General features: G+C 50.2%; 1 protein-coding gene across 3 annotated transcripts; it reads left to right on the plus strand.

Moving 5' to 3' along the window:
- The first annotated feature begins 1,109 nt into the window (after positions 1-1,109).
- On the plus strand, positions 1,110-19,247 carry LOC129365804 (zinc finger MIZ domain-containing protein 2-like). Of its 3 annotated transcripts, none has more exons than XM_055039292.1 (21): positions 1,110-1,596; positions 12,165-12,322; positions 12,412-12,526; positions 12,598-12,794; positions 12,876-13,026; positions 13,465-13,665; positions 13,742-13,883; positions 13,960-14,060; positions 14,135-14,227; positions 15,506-15,689; positions 15,776-15,917; positions 15,985-16,063; positions 16,144-16,275; positions 16,945-17,050; positions 17,121-17,278; positions 17,359-17,426; positions 17,507-17,575; positions 17,680-17,969; positions 18,037-18,269; positions 18,352-18,525; positions 18,696-19,247. In XM_055039292.1, exons 2-21 carry the CDS (start codon positions 12,273-12,275, stop codon positions 18,798-18,800), a joined length of 2,790 nt encoding a protein of 929 aa, XP_054895267.1. In that variant the 5' UTR covers positions 1,110-1,596; positions 12,165-12,272; the 3' UTR covers positions 18,801-19,247. The 3 variants fall into 3 exon arrangements, with proteins under 3 accessions (XP_054895267.1, XP_054895266.1, XP_054895268.1); XM_055039291.1 differs by having other exon boundaries at positions 12,234-12,322; XM_055039293.1 differs by having other exon boundaries at positions 12,234-12,322; positions 14,138-14,227.
- The last annotated feature ends 574 nt before the right edge of the window (positions 19,248-19,821 follow it).

Consider the following 19,821-nt stretch of genomic DNA (forward strand, 5'->3'; position numbering starts at 1 on the left):
CCTTTCAGAGCCTCTGATTCTGTTGTATTAAACTGCACATCATCCAGCCTCCCTCCAGAGAGAGACCCCTAGTGGCCACCGCAGGGAAAACATGATCTGTTGATTTAAAGCGCTGTAACTTTATTTGATTATTTGGCATTTAGGGTTAATAAGGCATGATGAAAACAGCCAGTTATGTTACCAGTTATCAAATGCAGCTTTAAGCATCTGGCTTTTTAAACCATTTCATTCATTAAACCATCATAAACCCTGATTTCCTCTCAGCAAAGTCTTTCCTGGAGAATCGGTTTCATCTCAGTTTAATTAGATCAACTAGACAAAATAAAACATCAAAGCATCAAATTATGTTGATCATTTTAATCTATAAAGAACTTTTAACATAAAATCACAAACTGAGAGGGAAATTTTCAGCAGGAAGCATTAGAGACCCGGATGAGAGTTCGGGATGAACGCATCATTATCTCCATATTTCAGGAAATATTTTATTGACAACTTGCTGATTGACCATCCATTTTCTTTCCACCCTGGTGGGGTCAGAGGTGCTGCTGCCTCTCCAGCAAACGTTTCGGTCGGGGTCACCTGGACGGGTCAGTCTATTGCAGGGCAACAAAGAGACAGACAGTAAAACAACCTGACAGCCATGATTCTGGGCTGTGCGAGGAACCCGGACAGAACCCAGCATGCACAGGGAGAACATGGAGACAGAAAGATCCCGGGCCGGGAATCGAACCCATTCTTGCTGCGAGGTAGCAGTGCTTCCTACTGCACCACTGTGCAGCCCCGTGTTGACCATTTAAACTGTAAATGTTGCAACAAACAGCTTGGATTGTTTTCAGAGTCCTGCCTGATTGGAATGAAAAATATTTTATATCTAGAAACACAACTTTTTTGAATAAAAGTTTAAATTAATAAGTGCTATACTTTTTTAAATTTTTGTATTGCGTCACAGAAAACAAATGTCCTTTAAACCAGATTTAGTGACTGCTCCATTTACATCCTGGCGCGGCAGGCGGTGCGCCTGGTGGGCGGGGTTTGGACTCTGCTCTGATTCCTGAATGAATCATGTTGTAAACTGACTGAACCTGCTGAACAACATCCGGTTAGCAGGAGGTTAAAGGACGCCGGTTACTTCTCTGATTCACCGTCCTCATGTCAAACCAGAGGAACTCCGCCCCTGTGGCTTCTGACCGGATCGTCCTCCAGCAAAAGGCTTGGGGGCGAACCTCACCGTGCGCAGTGAAGCGCAGAAGGAAACACTAGCCGCTGCTAACCTCCGCTCTGTGGTTAACCCTCGTTGTTCCGGTTTGTTTCTCTGGATGTCTGTGAACTCTGCCGGAGTTCCAGCGGATTGCGGTTCCTTCTGAGGCCGGATTATCAGCCGCAGAAACCGGCTAGAAGCAGTGTGAATCTCTCGATCCCGGATCTCTGCCGGATCTATTGTCTGAACATTTTTGGATGTTTCAGGTCGAACCGCGTCTTCAGCCGGTGGGACCGTGAAGGCTCGTCGGGCTCTCGGTTCTTGATGCCTCGGAGGCCCCGCGGAGCTCAGACTGCGGAGCCTCGGAGCACGGCTCGGACACCGGGGAATTAAAGGAGGTATGTCCGCTGCGTGACAGGAGGTCTGCTGGCTCCTGTGTGTGTGTGTGTGTGTGTGTGTGTGTGTGTGTGTGTGTGTGTGTGTGTGTGTGTGTGTGTGTCCGGTGGACTCTGCTTGATGGAAACTGACTGGGAGACCATCAGCTGCTGGACAATCTACTGCTGCTAACCTGCTAGCATTCCATTGTCACCGCTAGCTAGGCTAGCATGCTACATGTAAAATACAATAATTTCATGTATAACATGTCAGGTTGAACGCATAAACAGATGTTAGATGTGGATATTTGAACCACATAATTTCATGTCACATTTATCGGCCCTGAACTTCCGGTTGTTGTTGTTTTTCTGTTAGCATGCTAAAGCTAATGTTAGCATGCTAGCCCTAGCTTCCCTCAAAATGTCCCCGGTGGCCGTCATTGTTCCTGGGGGAGCCGGAGGCGGAGAGACGAGGCCGCTTTGGACACTTTTCTGTTTTCATGGTTAATTAAACGGCTGTTACTCATAAAATTAATGCGTCACGTTCAGCTGGCGGTCGGGTTGTTGGTTTAAAACCCGTCCAGAGGCGGAGCAGAAATAAATTGAAATCAGCTTTTATTACCTGGTGAAACAGCCACGCGAGATACAAGATTTCCCTTCTGTTTCACGGAATAATATTGACCTCTGACCTTTGCAGTCAAACACGTTGAGCCCAGTAGGAAACCCGTCGCCATGGAAACCAGCTGAGGACCGATGGTTATTCCTGCAGCTTCTCCCGGTTGCTATGGGAACCTTCCTATGGTTCTGGTCAGAGTGGATGGTCCGGTTCTGAGGTTCTGTTGGACCTGCTGAAGGTTCTGTTCCAGTACTGAGCAGGTTCTGATGAGGCCTCAGCGAACACGGGTCAGGAGGTTCTGTTGGAGGTTCTGTTAGAGGTTCTGTTAGAGGTTCTGTTAGAGGTTCTGCTGGAGGTTCTGTTAGAGGTTCTGCTGGAGGTTCTGTTAGAGGTTCTGTTAGAGGTTCTGTTAGAGGTTCTGTTAGAGGTTCTGCTGGAGGTTCTGTTAGAGGTTCTGCTGGAGGTTCTGTTAGAGGTTCTGTTAGAGGTTCTGTTAGAGGTTCTGTTAGAGGTTCTGTTAGAGGTTTTGCTGGAGGTTCTGTTAGAGGTTCTGTTAGAGGTTCTGTTAGAGGTTCTGTTAGAGGTTCTGTTAGAGGTTCTGCTGGAGGTTCTGTTGGAGGTTCTGCTGGAGGTTCTGTTAGAGGTTCTGTTAGAGGTTCTGTTAGAGGTTCTGTTGGAGGTTCTGTTAGAGGTTCTGTTAGAGGTTCTGTTAGAGGTTCTGTTAGAGGTTTTGCTGGAGGTTCTGTTAGAGGTTCTGTTAGAGGTTCTGTTGGAGGTTCTGTTAGAGGTTCTGTTAGAGGTTCTGCTGGAGGTTCTGTTGGAGGTTCTGTTAGAGGTTCTGTTAGAGGTTCTGTTAGAGGTTCTGTTGGAGGTTCTGTTAGAGGTTCTGCTGGAGGTTCTGCTGGAGGTTCTGTTAGAGGTTCTGTTAGAGGTTCTGTTGGAGGTTCTGTTGGAGGTTCTGCTGGAGGTTCTGTTAGAGGTTCTGCTGGAGGTTCTGTTGGAGGTTCTGTTGGAGGTTCTGTTAGAGGTTCTGTTGGAGGTTCTGTTAGAGGTTCTGCTGGAGGTTCTGTTGGAGGTTCTGTTGGAGGTTCTGTTAGAGGTTCTGCTGGAGGTTCTGTTGGAGGTTCTGTTGGAGGTTCTGTTAGAGGTTCTGTTAGAGGTTCTGTTAGAGGTTCTGCTGGAGGTTCTGTTAGAGGTTCTGTTGGAGGTTCTGTTAGAGGTTCTGTTAGAGGTTCTGTTAGAGGTTCTGTTAGAGGTTCTGTTGGAGGTTCTGTTAGAGGTTCTGTTGGAGGTTCTGCTGGAGGTTCTGTTGGAGGTTCTGTTGGAGGTTCTGTTAGAGGTTCTGTTAGAGGTTCTGTTAGAGGTTCTGCTGGAGGTTCTGTTAGAGGTTCTGTTGGAGGTTCTGTTAGAGGTTCTGTTAGAGGTTCTGTTAGAGGTTCTGTTAGAGGTTCTGTTGGAGGTTCTGTTAGAGGTTCTGTTGGAGGTTCTGTTAGAGGTTCTGCTGGAGGTTCTGTTAGAGGTTCTGCTGGAGGTTCTGTTAGAGGTTCTGTTAGAGGTTCTGCTGGAGGTTCTGTTAGAGGTTCTGTTGGAGGTTCTGTTAGAGGTTCTGCTGGAGGTTCTGTTGGAGGTTCTGTTGGAGGTTCTGTTAGAGGTTCTGCTGGAGGTTCTGTTGGAGGTTCTGTTGGAGGTTCTGTTAGAGGTTCTGTTAGAGGTTCTGCTGGAGGTTCTGTTAGAGGTTCTGCTGGAGGTTCTGTTAGAGGTTCTGTTAGAGGTTCTGCTTGAGGTTCTGTTAGAGGTTCTGTTAGAAGTTCTGTTGGAGGTTCTGTTAGAGGTTCTGTTGGAGGTTCTGTTAGAGGTTCTGCTGGAGGTTCTGTTAGAGGTTCTGTTAGAGGTTCTGCTGGAGGTTCTGTTAGAGGTTCTGTTAGAGGTTCTGCTGGAGGTTCTGTTAGAGGTTCTGTTAGAGGTTCTGCTGGAGGTTCTGTTAGAGGTTCTGTTAGAGGTTCTGCTGGAGGTTCTGTTAGAGGTTCTGCTGGAGGTTCTGTTAGGTTCTGTTAGAGGTTCTGTTAGAGGTTCTGCTGGAGGTTCTGTTAGAGGTTCTGTTGGAGGTTCTGTTAGAGGTTCTGCTAGAGGTTCTGCTGGAGGTTCTGTTAGAGGTTCTGCTGGAGGTTCTGTTAGAGGTTCTGTTGGAGGTTCTGTTAGAGGTTCTGCTAGAGGTTCTGCTGGAGGTTCTGCTGGAGGTTCTGTTAGAGGTTCTGTTAGAGGTTCTGCTGGAGGTTCTGTTAGAGGTTCTGTTAGGTTCTGTTAGAGGTTCTGTTGGAGGTTCTGTTGGAGGTTCTGTTAGGTTCTGTTGGAGGTTCTGTTAGAGGTTCTGTTGGAGGTTCTGTTAGAGGTTCTGTTAGAGGTTCTGCTAGAGGTTCTGTTAGAGGTTCTGCTAGAGGTTCTGTTGGAGGTTCTGTTGGAGGTTCTGTTAGAGGTTCTGTTGGAGGTTCTGTTGGAGGTTCTGTTAGAGGTTCTGTTAGAGGTTCTGCTGGAGGTTCTGTTAGAGGTTCTGCTGGAGGTTCTGTTGGAGGTTCTGTTAGAGGTTCTGCTGGAGGTTCTGCTGGAGGTTCTGTTAGAGGTTCTGTTAGAGGTTCTGCTGGAGGTTCTGTTAGAGGTTCTGCTGGAGGTTCTGTTGGAGGTTCTGTTGGAGGTTCTGTTAGAGGTTCTGTTGGAGGTTCTGTTGGAGGTTCTGTTAGAGGTTCTGTTAGAGGTTCTGCTGGAGGTTCTGTTAGAGGTTCTGCTGGAGGTTCTGCTGGAGGTTCTGTTGGAGGTTCTGTTAGAGGTTCTGTTAGAGGTTCTGTTGGAGGTTCTGTTAGAGGTTCTGTTGGAGGTTCTGTTAGAGGTTCTGCTGGAGGTTCTGTTAGAGGTTCTGTTAGAGGTTCTGCTGGAGGTTCTGTTAGAGTTCTGCTGGAGGTTCTGTTAGGTTCTGTTAGAGGTTCTGTTAGAGGTTCTGTTAGAGGTTCTGTTTGAGGTTTTGTTGGAGGTTCTGTTAGAGGTTCTGTTAGAGGTTCTGCTGGAGGTTCTGTTAGAGGTTCTGTTGGAGGTTCTGCTGGAGGTTCTGTTAGAGGTTCTGTTAGAGGTTCTGTTAGAGGTTCTGCTGGAGGTTCTGTTGGAGGTTCTGCTGGAGGTTCTGTTAGAGGTTCTGGTGGAGGTTCTGTTAGAGGTTCTGTTGGAGGTTCTGTTAGGTTCTGTTAGAGGTTCTGTTAGAGGTTCTGTTGGAGGTTCTGTTAGAGGTTCTGTTAGAGGTTCTGCTGGAGGTTCTGTTAGAGGTTCTGTTAGAGGTTCTGTTGGAGGTTCTGTTAGAGGTTCTGTTAGAGGTTCTGTTAGGTTCTGTTAGAGGTTCTGCTGGAGTTTCTGTTGGAGGTTCTGTTGGAGGTTCTGTTAGAGGTTCTGCTGGAGGTTCTGCTGGAGGTTCTGTTAGAGGTTCTGTTGGAGGTTCTGTTAGAGGTTCTGTTAGAGGTTCTGTTAGGTTCTGTTAGAGGTTCTGCTGGAGGTTCTGTTGGAGGTTCTTAGAGGTTCTGCTGGAGGTTCTGCTGGAGGTTCTGTTAGAGGTTCTGCTGGAGGTTCTGTTAGAGGTTCTGCTGGAGGTTCTGTTGGAGGTTCTGTTAGAGGTTCTGTTAGAGGTTCTGTTAGAGGTTCTGCTGGAGGTTCTGTTGGAGGTTCTGTTAGAGGTTCTGTTAGAGGTTCTGCTGGAGGTTCTGCTGGAGGTTCTGTTAGAGGTTCTGTTGGAGGTTCTGTTAGAGGTTCTGCTGGAGGTTCTGTTAGGTTCTGTTAGAGGTTCTGTTAGAGGTTCTGTTGGAGGTTCTGTTAGAGGTTCTGCTGGAGGTTCTGTTAGAGGTTCTGTTAGAGGTTCTGTTAGAGGTTCTGTTGGAGGTTCTGTTAGAGGTTCTGCTGGAGGTTCTGTTAGAGGTTCTGTTAGAGGTTCTGCTGGAGGTTCTGTTAGGTTCTGTTAGAGGTTCTGTTGGAGGTTCTGTTGGAGGTTCTGTTAGAGGTTCTGCTGGAGGTTCTGCTGGAGGTTCTGTTAGAGGTTCTGCTGGAGGTTCTGTTAGAGGTTCTGCTGGAGGTTCTGTTGGAGGTTCTGTTAGAGGTTCTGTTAGAGGTTCTGTTAGAGGTTCTGCTGGAGGTTCTGTTGGAGGTTTTGTTAGAGGTTCTGTAGAGGTTCTGCTGGAGGTTCTGCTGGAGGTTCTGTTAGAGGTTCTGTTGGAGGTTCTGTTAGAGGTTCTGCTGGAGGTTCTGTTAGAGGTTCTGTTAGAGGTTCTGTTAGAGGTTCTGTTGGAGGTTCTGTTAGAGGTTCTGCTGGAGGTTCTGTTAGAGGTTCTGTTAGAGGTTCTGTTAGAGGTTCTGTTGGAGGTTCTGTTAGAGGTTCTGCTGGAGGTTCTGTTAGAGGTTCTGTTAGAGGTTCTGTTAGAGGTTCTGTTGGAGGTTCTGTTAGAGGTTCTGTTAGAGGTTCTGTTAGAGGTTCTGCTGGAGGTTCTGTTGGAGGTTCTGTTAGAGGTTCTGTTAGAGGTTCTGCTGGAGGTTCTGCTGGAGGTTCTGTTAGAGGTTCTGTTGGAGGTTCTGTTAGAGGTTCTGCTGGAGGTTCTGTTAGAGGTTCTGTTAGAGGTTCTGTTAGAGGTTCTGTTGGAGGTTCTGTTAGAGGTTCTGCTGGAGGTTCTGTTAGAGGTTCTGTTAGAGGTTCTGTTAGAGGTTCTGTTGGAGGTTCTGTTAGAGGTTCTGCTGGAGGTTCTGTTAGAGGTTCTGTTAGAGGTTCTGTTAGAGGTTCTGTTGGAGGTTCTGTTAGAGGTTCTGTTAGAGGCTCTGTTAGAGGTTCTGTTGGAGGTTCTGTTTAGAGGTTCTGCTGGAGGTTCTGTTAGAGGTTCTGTTAGAGGTTCTGTTAGAGGTTCTGTTAGAGGTTCTGCTGGAGGTTCTGTTAGAGGTTCTGCTGGAGGTTCTGTTAGAGGTTCTGTTAGAGGTTCTGTTAGAGGTTCTGTTAGAGGTTCTGCTGGAGGTTCTGTTAGAGGTTCTGTTAGAGGTTCTGCTAGAGGTTCTGCTGGAGGTTCTGTTAGAGGTTCTGCTGGAGGTTCTGTTAGAGGTTCTGTTGGAGGTTCTGTTAGAGGTTCTGCTAGAGGTTCTGCTGGAGGTTCTGCTGGAGGTTCTGTTAGAGGTTCTGTTAGAGGTTCTGCTGGAGGTTCTGTTAGAGGTTCTGTTAGGTTCTGTTAGAGGTTCTGTTGGAGGTTCTGTTGGAGGTTCTGTTAGAGGTTCTGCTGGAGGTTCTGTTAGAGGTTCTGTTGGAGGTTCTGTTAGAGGTTCTGTTAGAGGTTCTGCTAGAGGTTCTGTTAGAGGTTCTGCTAGAGGTTCTGTTGGAGGTTCTGTTGGAGGTTCTGTTAGAGGTTCTGTTGGAGGTTCTGTTGGAGGTTCTGTTGGAGGTTCTGTTAGAGGTTCTGCTAGAGGTTCTGTTAGAGGTTCTGTTGGAGGTTCTGTTAGAGGTTCTGTTAGAGGTTCTGTTGGAGGTTCTGTTAGAGGTTCTGTTGGAGGTTCTGTTAGAGGTTCTGCTGGAGGTTCTGTTAGAGGTTCTGTTAGAGGTTCTGCTGGAGGTTCTGTTAGAGGTTCTGCTGGAGGTTCTGTTAGGTTCTGTTAGAGGTTCTGTTAAGGTTCTGTTAGAGGTTCTGTTTGAGGTTCTGTTGGAGGTTCTGTTAGAGGTTCTGTTAGAGGTTCTGCTGGAGGTTCTGTTAGAGGTTCTGTTGGAGGTTCTGCTGGAGGTTCTGTTAGAGGTTCTGTTAGAGGTTCTGTTAGAGGTTCTGCTGGAGGTTCTGTTGGAGGTTCTGCTGGAGGTTCTGTTAGAGGTTCTGGGAGGTTCTGTTAGAGGTTCTGTTGGAGGTTCTGTTAGGTTCTGTTAGAGGTTCTGTTAGAGGTTCTGTTGGAGGTTCTGTTAGAGGTTCTGTTAGAGGTTCTGCTGGAGGTTCTGTTAGAGGTTCTGTTAGAGGTTCTGTTGGAGGTTCTGTTAGAGGTTCTGTTAGAGGTTCTGTTAGGTTCTGTTAGAGGTTCTGCTGGAGGTTCTGTTGGAGGTTCTGTTGGAGGTTCTGTTAGAGGTTCTGCTGGAGGTTCTGCTGGAGGTTCTGTTAGAGGTTCTGTTGGAGGTTCTGTTAGAGGTTCTGTTAGAGGTTCTGTTAGGTTCTGTTAGAGGTTCTGCTGGAGGTTCTGTTGGAGGTTCTGTTAGAGGTTCTGCTGGAGGTTCTGCTGGAGGTTCTGTTAGAGGTTCTGCTGGAGGTTCTGTTAGAGGTTCTGCTGGAGGTTCTGTTGGAGGTTCTGTTAGAGGTTCTGTTAGAGGTTCTGTTAGAGGTTCTGCTGGAGGTTCTGTTGGAGGTTTTGTTAGAGGTTCTGTTAGAGGTTCTGCTGGAGGTTCTGCTGGAGGTTCTGTTAGAGGTTCTGTTGGAGGTTCTGTTAGAGGTTCTGCTGGAGGTTGTTAGAGGTTCTGTTAGAGGTTCTGTTAGAGGTTCTGTTGGAGGTTCTGTTAGAGGTTCTGCTGGAGGTTCTGTTAGAGGTTCTGTTAGAGGTTCTGTTAGAGGTTCTGTTGGAGGTTCTGTTAGAGGTTCTGCTGGAGGTTCTGTTAGAGGTTCTGCTGGAGGTTCTGTTAGAGGTTCTGTTAGAGGTTCTGCTGGAGGTTCTGTTAGGTTCTGTTAGAGGTTCTGCTGGAGGTTCTGTTGGAGGTTCTGTTAGAGGTTCTGCTGGAGGTTCTGCTGGAGGTTCTGTTAGAGGTTCTGCTGGAGGTTCTGTTAGAGGTTCTGCTGGAGGTTCTGTTGGAGGTTCTGTTAGAGGTTGTTAGAGGTTCTGTTAGAGGTTCTGCTGGAGGTTCTGTTGGAGGTTTTGTTAGAGGTTCTGTTAGAGGTTCTGCTGGAGGTTCTGCTGGAGGTTCTGTTAGAGGTTCTGTTGGAGGTTCTGTTAGAGGTTCTGCTGGAGGTTCTGTTAGAGGTTCTGTTAGAGGTTCTGTTAGAGGTTCTGCTGGAGGTTCTGTTAGAGGTTCTGCTGGAGGTTCTGTTAGAGGTTCTGTTAGAGGTTCTGTTAGAGGTTCTGTTAGAGGTTCTGCTGGAGGTTCTGTTAGAGGTTCTGCTGGAGGTTCTGTTAGAGGTTCTGTTAGAGGTTCTGCTGGAGGTTCTGTTAGAGGTTCTGCTGGAGGTTCTGTTAGAGGTTCTGCTGGAGGTTCTGTTAGAGGTTCTGCTGGAGGTTCTGTTAGAGGTTCTGTTAGAGGTTCTGCTGGAGGTTCTGTTAGAGGTTCTGCTGGAGGTTCTGTTAGAGGTTCTGTTAGAGGTTCTGCTGGAGGTTCTGTTAGAGGTTCTGTTAGAGGTTCTGCTGGAGGTTCTGTTAGAGGTTCTGCTGGAGGTTCTGTTAGAGGTTCTGTTAGAGGTTCTGTTAGAGGTTCTGCTGGAGGTTCTGTTAGAGGTTCTGTTAGAGGTTCTGCTAGGTTCTGTTAGAGGTTCTGTTGGAGGTTCTGTTAGAGGTTCTGTTAGAGGTTCTGTTAGGTTCTGTTAGAGGTTCTGTTAGAGGTTCTGTTGGAGGTTCTGTTAGAGGTTCTGTTAGAGGTTCTGTTAGGTTCTGTTAGAGGTTCTGTTAGAGGTTCTGTTAGGTTCTGTTAGAGGTTCTGTTAGAGGTTCTGTTGGAGGTTCTGTTAGGTTCTGTTAGAGGTTCTGTTAGAGGTTCTGCTGGAGGTTCTGTTAGAGGTTCTGCTAGGTTCTGTTAGAGGTTCTGTTAGAGGTTCTGTTGGAGGTTCTGTTAGAGGTTCTGCTGAAGGTTCTGTTAGGTTCTGTTAGAGGTTCTGTTAGAGGTTCTGTTAGGTTCTGTTAGAGGTTCTGTTAGAGGTTCTGTTAGAGGTTTTGCTGGAGGTTCTGTTAGAGGTTCTGTTAGGTTCTGTTAGAGGTTCTGTTAGAGGTTCTGTTAGAGGTTTTGCTGGAGGTTCTGTTAGAGGTTCTGTTAGAGGTTCTGTTAGAGGTTCTGCTGGAGGTTCTGTTAGAGGTTCTGTTGGAGGTTCTGTTAGAGGTTCTGCTGGAGGTTCTGTTAGAGGTTCTGCTGGAGGTTCTGCTGGAGGTTCTGTTAGAGGTTCTGTTAGAGGTTCTGTTAGAGGTTCTGCTGGAGGTTCTGTTAGAGGTTCTGTTAGAGGTTCTGCTGGAGTTTTACTGCAACCCTTTTCCCTGAATATTCATGGAAATAATTCTGGTTCTGGTGACAAGAAGAACCTCGGGAAGCCCGAGAACTGGTTCTGATCTGTCAGAGCGGTTCTGGTCGGTCTGGACCTTAACTCCAGCTGGACCGGGCCGCAGGGTTGGTTTGTTTCCGGAGAACCAGGAAGACTCTAGTTTTTATTTCCTGCGGTTCCACCCAGCAAAACTTGGTTCTGGTGGACCCGTTTGGTGCTGGCAGCAGAACTGGAAGCAGGTCGGGTTCAGGTCCGCTCAGCTGAGTCAGCTGCAGATGTGATGTGGCGGCGCCGGTTCTAACGGGTTCTAACGGGTCACTGCTCTGGTCAGAACCTCTCTGAGGAACTTAAAGGTGATTGGACTGGATCGACAGGAGAGCCAATCAGAGACAGAGACCATCAAAGATCCTCTGAAAGAGGAGGTCTCACTCCTTCCACTGGTTCTGATCCGACTCCACCTTCCAGTTTAGTGCGGACTCAAGGATCAGAAACTTCCTGGAGGCGGAGCCTCCATTGTTTACTTCCTGCCTCAGCCCAGTACAGGAAGTCACCTGATCTCCAGTCTCACCTGGAGGTCAGGTGACCTTCCAGGAACAAGGATGTGTTGATAGTTTCTCCAGACTGAGTTGATGCTACCAGCTAGCTTAGCTATCGCTGAGCGGTTGAGCAGCTAAAGCTTTTTCTCTGCCTACATCTCCCAGAATGCTGTGTGGTTCTGGATCAGAGTTCAGTGACATATTCTATCAGACGTTTTCATTGATATTGATCTATTGATATGTGTGTTGCTATTGGTTTATTGGTCAGCCCTACTTCCTGTTTGGTTTCCACCATTTGATCTTAAATCAAAGAAGTTTAGTGAACTGACAGTAAATCTCTTTCCAGCTTTTGATTGGTCGGTTTGTTCTCTACCAGCCGTTAGTGTGAAATGTGTTGCTCCAAACCTTCATAAAGTAAATCATAACGGAAAAACAGATTAATCAGAATTATGTCTGGCTGTTGATAATGGAACATTTATAACTTTATTTATTTATTAGGCCAATAATGTTACACAGTTTCTGTTTAAAATATTTTATTCTCAGTTTATGAGCCAAAAATAATTCCTAACAATTTATTCAGTTTGCTAGATTATCATCAGTGGTTGTTATTATAGAATAAACTACTTTTCTCTTATTGAATACAATGAATTTCATTGTATTCTAGTTTATGGATTATTTAATTTGATCCAGTCAGTAAATTCAGACATTCATCAACCACAGGTTCTTTAAAGTTTATTAATAAAACATATCTGTGATCAGTCTGGCGAGGAATTAGCTCCTGGACTCTCACAGAGAGACTGTGCACTTCCTGTTGCACTTCCTGTTGCATTTCCTGTTGCACTTCCTGTTAATGTTGGCCAGGAAGTCGATGGTTCAATCCAACTATGGAAAAACTTCCTTTCTGAAGTTTCTGTGTTAGAAAGACTGAGATTCTGTCTGAATGGGAAACTCTATGCTTATATTCTTGAATACTTCAAAATTAAAAGACCAGTAATGTGAATCCAAATGATATAAACTGGTACATTTTTTCAAATAATTGCTGTAATTTGTGTACATGCCTCTTGTTTGCTTTTATTTATTTTTCTCTGTATAAGTTTTGTTATGTTATTGTCTTTTTCTTTATCAAAATACTAAATAAACATATTAAAACAATAAATAATGAATATATCTGTGATGATTTGTGACATTTTAACTTAACTGTAGAGTGAAATGTTTCAAAATGTTTCTCTGGTAGCAGGAACTGGTTCTGGCCCAGGTGGCTGATGGGAAACGGAGTGTAACCCGGCCTGTCTCTGTGCGCCAGGGTTCTGTTCGCCGGATCGGGCCGCCGGTTCCGTCTGCCATGAACCCTCTGAACCAGATGAAGAGCGGCCTGGGCGCCAACCCCCACAGGTAGGTCCGGTTCTGGTTCCGGTCCGAGCCGAGACCCGGTCCAACGTGTCCCGCTGTGGTTGCCATGACAGCGCTCTCCGTCTCCACAGCGACGGGTCGTACCCCTACGACCCCTCCGGCTGGCAGCAGGGCCCCAACCAGCCCACCGGGTCTCTGTCGGTGGTCACCACCGTGTGGGGCGTCCCCAACCCGCCCGCCGGCCAGGTATGACATCATCAGACGTATGACATCACGTGACATCACCGGCCCGGTCTGAGCCGTGTTTGCGTCCCCAGGGCCTGGGCGGAGGCGGGATGGGCCCCGGGGCCGGCGCGCCCGGCGGCCCCATGATGCCGGGCTCCGGGGGCCCCGGCGTGTCGGCGGGCACCGGCGCCTACCTGGGCCAGCCGGGCTACGGGGAGCCGGGGAAGGGCTACCTGTACGGCCGGAACGGCGGGGGGTACGGCGGAGCCCCGGGGGGCTACTCGGCCAGGTGGGCCCTCGTTCATCCATCCGTGGGTTGATTCTTGCTCACAGATCAGCAGTAACCCACTTTCGGTTCTGTCGTCCCCAGTTACCCGCCGGCCCCCGGAGGCTCCAGAGGCTCCGAGTTCACTCAGGCTGCCGCCGCCGCCGCCGTAGCCGCCGCCACGGCAACCGCCACCGCCACGGCTACTGTAGCCGCCATCCAGGAGAAACAGAACCAGGAGATGAGCTACGGACAGGTGAGCCGGGCCGCAGCGGGCCCTCTGGGCCCTCTGGGCCCTGCTGGGCCCTCTGGGCCACCAGAACCAAAGATACCAAAGCTAAGAAAACTAAAACATTTTCATGAACTGGAATAAATAACAACTGAAACACACTGAACTGCAGACATGATGTCCGTTGTGTTTGTGAATCCAGCATCTCAAACTGCTGGTTCATCAGCCGTCTGCTCCCCCTGGTGATTGCGCTAGGCCGCAAAGTGGCGACTGCAAAACTCCTTAGAAATGTCCAGACATGGAAACTTCTGTTCAGTCCAGTCGACGTAAAAATGATCAAGAAGAACCAAAGAATGAAAAAACTAAAACTGAACTACAATTAAAAAGCTAAACCTGTTAAAACCAGACCTGGTTCTGCTGGTTCTGCTGGTTCTGCTGGTTGAATCCGTTTCCTGTCCATCTCAGATGGCGGCCCCTGGCTACAGCAGCCAGTTCATGGGCCTGTCGGCCCCCCGCGGCCCCACCAGGGGCCCGCCCTCCATGGGCTCGATGTACGGCCCTGGGACGGGCCAGCAGAGGGTTCCCCAGCACCCAAACTACGGCGCTGGCCCCCAGCAGGGACACATGCGGCCCCCGCAGGGCCTGAAGCGGCCCTATGGCTCCGAGGTGAGACTGCATGACGAGCCACCAGGTGGCCGGTTCTGTTGGTTCTGTTGGCTAACCGACCCGGTTCTGTTCCCAGTCGTTCCCAGGAATGTCCCAGCAGTACGGTGTTCCCTCCGGGATCAGCGTGATGAGCGGCCCTGGAGTAGCCGGGGCCTCCGGTGGAGCCGGACCCGCAGGGCCCGGTCCGTACTCTGGACCCAACATGCAGTACCACCCAGGTACCGATCATCCAGAACGTTTCCAGTCGATTTGGACCGAAATGCAGAAGTTAAACCGGCTGGTCTTCCTCCTCAGGTCCAGGCTCCGCCCCCCAGTGCTCAGGCTCCGCCCCCTCCTATAAGATGCCCCTCCCGCAGTACTCGCCCTCCGGAGGCCCAAACTCCCAGTTCTACAAGGTGAGCTCCTAGTTTGATCATCAGAACCGCCGGGACCGGACCGGACCGCGTGGCTAACGCTGGGTTCTGTTCAGCAGGACCAGTTCAACAGCCAGACTGGGAACCTGAACGCTGGGCCAGCAGGGGGCGCCGCAGGCGGCTACAACGCCTTCAACCAGCAGGCAGGGGTGAGACGCTTTAAACTGAACCATACTGTTCTGGTTCTGGTTCTGGTCCTGGACGTTTTTAGTGAAACAGCTAAAACTGAATCAGTGAATCTCTCTGTTATAAAACTCAGGACTTTAGCGTCTTTATTTTAATTACCGTATTTTCTGGACTATGAGTGGCAGTTTTTTTCGTAGTTTGGCCGCCGGTGGGATTTATGTGTGGAAATGAACACATCATGATATCATGTTATTTTCACAGTAAGCCACAAGAGGGCGCTCTGGGCCTGTTCTACCTCTGGAGCAGCAGCTACATTCACTGAGCTCACAGTTATTTACAAGAGACACTGAGGACGAAGATTTCACTGTGTTTAGTGATTTGGAGACTCGGACTCCCCTGGTATAAATTAGATTTTAGCTATTGGAGCTGAAGAGAAATGAATTGAATGTGATGAATGTGTTTCTGCAGCGATTGCAGTTTTCTGGCCGATTCCTGGTTCTGACCTTTGACCTGCTGATTTTGGCTCATATGAATTTATTGAGTCTGAAATGTTTCTGAATGTAGCAGCAAAGTCTCTGAGTTGCTAACAGTGAATATTAGCTGTAAATGTTGAGACTGGCCTGGTCTGTCAGTCCAACTGTCTCTGCAGAAGGACAGAGATGATGGACATCATGATGGACATCAGATCAGCTTCACGTCAGTATCGGCCGATCACGATGCCCCAAAATGAAGGAAATCGGCTCCCAGAAATCAACTGGTCCATAAATCAGATGGTCAATAATCTATTGTACATGTATATAATGTAAACAGCCAGAGATGCAATCAGTTCATAGCAGGTGTTTGAAGGATCTAATGATCAGACTGCTGGTTGCAGCCGGTCCACATTGTTAGCAGAACCTGAGGGCCCAAAACCTCATTTGGCTGAGGGCCCCATGGAGGCTTGGACCGGCCCTGTGGAGAGAAGCAAAAATCCAGACATTTACTGCCTTGAATGAGCTCAGAGGACCGAGCAAAACAAATTATCCTTGATAAAATTTGGATTAATCCCTGAAACTGGGACATTTACCCAGAAACAGTCAACTAGGGACTGGCTTCCATAGCAACAGATCTGATCCAAGTTAAAACAGAACCACAGAGCCGACCAATCCGGTCCGGGTTTTAGAGGAACAGGACGCGATGCAGTCCAGGCTGAATCCGCTCTAAGTGAACTGATCCGCTCTAAGTGAACTGATCCGCTCTAAGTGAACTGATCCGCTCTAAGTGAACTGATCCGCTCTAAGTGAACTGTTCTTTCTCCCCAGCCGGGCCGAGGGTTACCCGGTTACCCGTCCTCTCCCGTCCCCGGAAACCCGACCCCGCCCATCACACCTGGCAGCTCCCTGGCTCCGCCATACATGTCGCCCGGCAACACCGAGGTGAAGCCGATGGCGTCTTCCTTCCTGCCGGACATCAAGCCCAACATGGCGGCCCTAGCGCCCCCTGCAGGTAGACTCATAGATCAGCCGATCGGTTCGTCCTGAATGACTGTGATGTCACAGGAAGTGCTGAGATGTGTGACTTCCTGCCGGTAGGTAACCCTAGCGACGACCTTCGGCTGACCTTTCCGGTGCGGGACGGCGTGGTTCTGGAGCCGTTCCGGCTGGAGCACAACCTGGCCGTCAGCAACCACGTGTTCCAGCTACGCGAGTCCGTCTACAAGACGCTCATCATGAGGTAACGCCTGGTTCTGGCCCGGTTCTGACCCGGGTCTGGCCAAACTTTGACCCGGTTCTGTCTCCAGGCCCGACCTGGAGCTCCAGTTCAAGTGTTACCATCACGAGGACCGACAGATGAACACCAACTGGCCCGCCTCCGTCCAGGTCCGACCCCACTGCCGGTCCTGCCCTCCGTCTGGACCCGGCGCCGCAGGTCAAAGGTTAACGCTGTCTCCGTCCCTCAGGTCAGCGTCAACGCCACGCCGCTCACCATCAAGCGAGGAGACAACAAGACGTCCCATAAGCCGCTGTACTTGAAGCACGTCTGCCAGCCGGGCCGGAACACAATCCAGATTACCGTCACGGCCTGCTGCTGCGTAAGATCAATAACAGCCAATCCACGACTCGATCAATAACAGCCAATCAATGACTCGATCAATAACAGCCAATCAATGACTTGATGGGTTAAACCTTTCTAAACCACCAGTGTTTTATGATGCTACTTCCTGTTAGCACATTTATTACAAACGAATTAAAAATGACAGAAATGGAAACAAAAATCAGTTAAAGAGAAAAAATAATAGCAGCTACTTTTTAATAGCTAATTACTTGTGAACCCCAGGCTAATGGCTAACGGCCCCCAGGCTAATGGCTAACGGCCCCCAGCCTAACGGCCCCCAGGCTAATGGCTAACGGCCCCCAGGCTAACGGCTCCCAGACTAACGGCTAACGACCCCCAAGCTAACGGCTCCCAAGCTAACGGCTAACGGCCCCCAAGCTAACGGCTAACGGCCCCCCAGGCTAACGGCTCCCAAGCTAACGGCTAACGGCCCCCCAGGCTAACGGCTAACGGCCCCCAAGCTAACTGCTAACGGCCCCCAGGCTAACGGCTAACGGCCCCCAAGCTAACGGCTAACGGCCCCCAGGCTAACGGCTAACGGCCCCCAAGCTAACTGCTAACGGCCCCCAGGCTAACGGCCCCCAAGCTAACGGCTAACTGCCCCCAGGCTAACGGCCCCCAAGCTAACGGCCCTCTCTGTCCCCAGTCCCACCTGTTCGTCCTCCAGCTGGTCCACCGTCCCACCGTCCGGTCCGTCCTGCAGGGCCTGATGAAGAAGCGGCTGCTGCCTGCTGAGCACTGCGTCACCAAGAGTGAGTTCTCCTTCATTGCTGGGATCCTCTGTATCCCCCCGACCTCTGACCTCTGACCCTGTTCTTTCAGTTAAAAGGAACTTCAGCAGCGGTTCGATTCCCGGGACCCCTGGGTTGAACGGAGAGGACGGCGTGGAGCAGACGGCCATCAAGGTGTCGCTGAAATGTCCCATCACCTTCAGACGGATCCAGCTGCCCGCCAGGGGCCACGACTGCCGACACATACAGGTGAGGGCGGCAGCCAATCAGAACTCTGGCTGTGCTGTGATGTCATCGCGTGCCCACCCTGCTGCTGTTTGTCTCCGCAGTGCTTCGACCTGGAGTCGTACCTGCAACTCAACTGTGAGAGAGGAACCTGGAGATGTCCGGTGTGCAAGTAAGGAGCTGGGTCCATCAGAACCCGACCAGAGTTCTGCCGACCCGACCCGACCCGACCTGACCCTGTCTGTATTTCAGTAAAACGGCTCTGCTGGAGGGACTGGAAGTGGACCAGTACATGCTGGGAATCCTCATCTACGTCGAGCAGTGAGTCTTCGTCCTGATGGCATCGGTACCGGGTCGCGTTTGGTTCCGGTGCCCGGTTTGGTACCAGCAGAACCTAACTCTTCTTCTCTCCTCCTCTTCCTCAGCTCCGACTACGAGGAGATCACCATCGACCCGGTCTGCAGCTGGAAGCCGGTTCCGGTGAAACCCGACATCCACGTGAAGGAGGAGTCAGACGGTCCGGTTCTGAAGCGCTGCCGGACGCTCAGCCCGAGTCACATGTTGCTGCCCAGCGTCATGGAGATGATCGCATCGCTAGGCCCCGCCCCCTCCTCTTCGTCCTCCATGGCCACGCCTCCCGCCTCCTCTTCCTCGCCGATGACCTACCCCTCCCTGCCACCAGGAGGCAGCAACACGCCGGACTTCCCGGCAGCAGGTTGGTCACATGAGCCCGTCTGATTCAGGTTCTGACCGGGTTCTGATCCGTGTCTCTCGTCTCTCAGCTCCGTCCTTCCCCGCTCCATCTGCCGCCTTCTCGGACTTTGCCGGGCCCGGTTCCCCCAGCGTTCGGACCTTCACCGCCGGGCCCGGTTCCCCCAGCGTTCGGACCTTCACCGCCGGGCCCGGTTCCCCCAGCGTTCGGACCTTCTCCTCCCCTGGCCCGCCGCCGCTGTCCTACCAGCCGGACCTGTCCAGTGCCCTGCTGACCCCCGACAAGGCGCCGCCTCACCCGCAGGTACCGCTGGTTCTGCCGGTACCGCTGCTGCTCCGTCAGAACCAATCGGTGTTCTGGTTCTGACTTCCTGTCCCTCCCTCAGGTGTCGGGCCGTTTGGACTCCGTTTCCCATGGTGCTTCTCTCTCCCAGCAGCAGCAACAGGGTCTCCATGGCAACAGTCAGATGATGCAGCGCGGCAACCAGAACCCTCGTCTCCAAGGCGACGGCTCTTTTGGGCTCGGCGGGTCCACAGATGTTCCAGAACCTTCTTTGGACGTGAGTAGAACCGAGTCGGGCCAAAATGTTCGGGACCGGAGCTTTTAAAACTCTGGAAAAGGTTTGACTGACCGGGTCGGATCAGAACCACGTTCAGCTAGCAGAAAATGCAGGGTAGACCAGAACTCTGGTTCTGGTCCTGACCCGCTCTCCGACCCGTTTGTCTGCAGCTGCTTCCAGACCTGACGAACCCGGACGAGCTGCTGTCCTACCTCGGACCTCCGGACCTGCCCAACAACAACGACGACCTGCTGAGTCTGTTCGAGAACAACTGAAGAGTCCAGAACCGGACCGGACCGGACTGGAGGAACTGCTCCTTCCCAGACGGAAACGCACAGACTGCAGAACTTTAAATCGTTTGGGCCTGGTTCTGTGTGTACCTGAAGTCGTTCTCATTTTACTGGTTTTGTCTCCTGATTCTGGTTCTGACCCGGCTGCAGCGCCGTGGACTGGTTCTGGATCTGAGCTACAGAACCAAAACAGAGCTGAGGTCCAGTTCTGGTTTAACTGTTAGCTGGTTCTGGTATCGTGGACCCACTCAGAACCAGCGCCTGTTGGGCCAGAGGAACCAGTGACTGCTGGCAGCTCTCAGCCAATCAGAGACTCTTCCAGACCAAGCCCCGCCCTCTGTGAGCTGATTGGCTGGTGATCCAGTAACAACATTAACAGTCATGAGACGAGTTCATAACCTTCGTAATTTAATAAATGCTGGAAAGACACAAGTCTGCCGAGTGTTTCTGTCTGCAGGTCAAAGGTCACCAAGCTCTGGGGTTCCCTTTGGGTGTAGGGATGTAACCATGGTAACACAGAACCACCAACAGGACCAGCAGGAACAACGTGACTGGTCTAGGTCACATCTGATCCAGGTCTGGATCCGGTCCAGGACCCGGTCCTGGTCCAGAACCAGGACCGGGTCCTGGTTCTGGACCAGGTCCGATTTTCCTCAGAGTTTAAAAGGAAAGTTCTCTGAGTTCAGATCATCTTTTCTAAAGTGACTCCAGTCAGAGGTGTCTTCAGGTGTGCTGTGACACAGACTGCTACAGGAGACTGCTAGTTCAGAAGCTGGTTTCCAGTCAGGATGTCTTAGAATATGGATTAAGAGCCCTGATTTGAATACTTTGACTGAGCCGCTCTGGACCTCGCTGCAGGACGTCAGAACATGAGTGGTTTATATCACTGGGCGAACTGGGAGGAGAATCGTTCCAGTCAGAGAAAATGGCTTTTCCTCTTTTCAGGTTACAAACTTCTTCCTTCCACCAAATCATCTGGATTTGGTACAACAGGAGTTCATTCCTG

The sequence above is a fragment of the Poeciliopsis prolifica genome, unplaced genomic scaffold, assembly GCF_027474105.1.
Source record: "Poeciliopsis prolifica strain line A6 unplaced genomic scaffold, Auburn_PproV2 SCAFFOLD014, whole genome shotgun sequence".
Classification (NCBI taxonomy): Eukaryota; Metazoa; Chordata; class Actinopteri; order Cyprinodontiformes; family Poeciliidae; genus Poeciliopsis; species Poeciliopsis prolifica.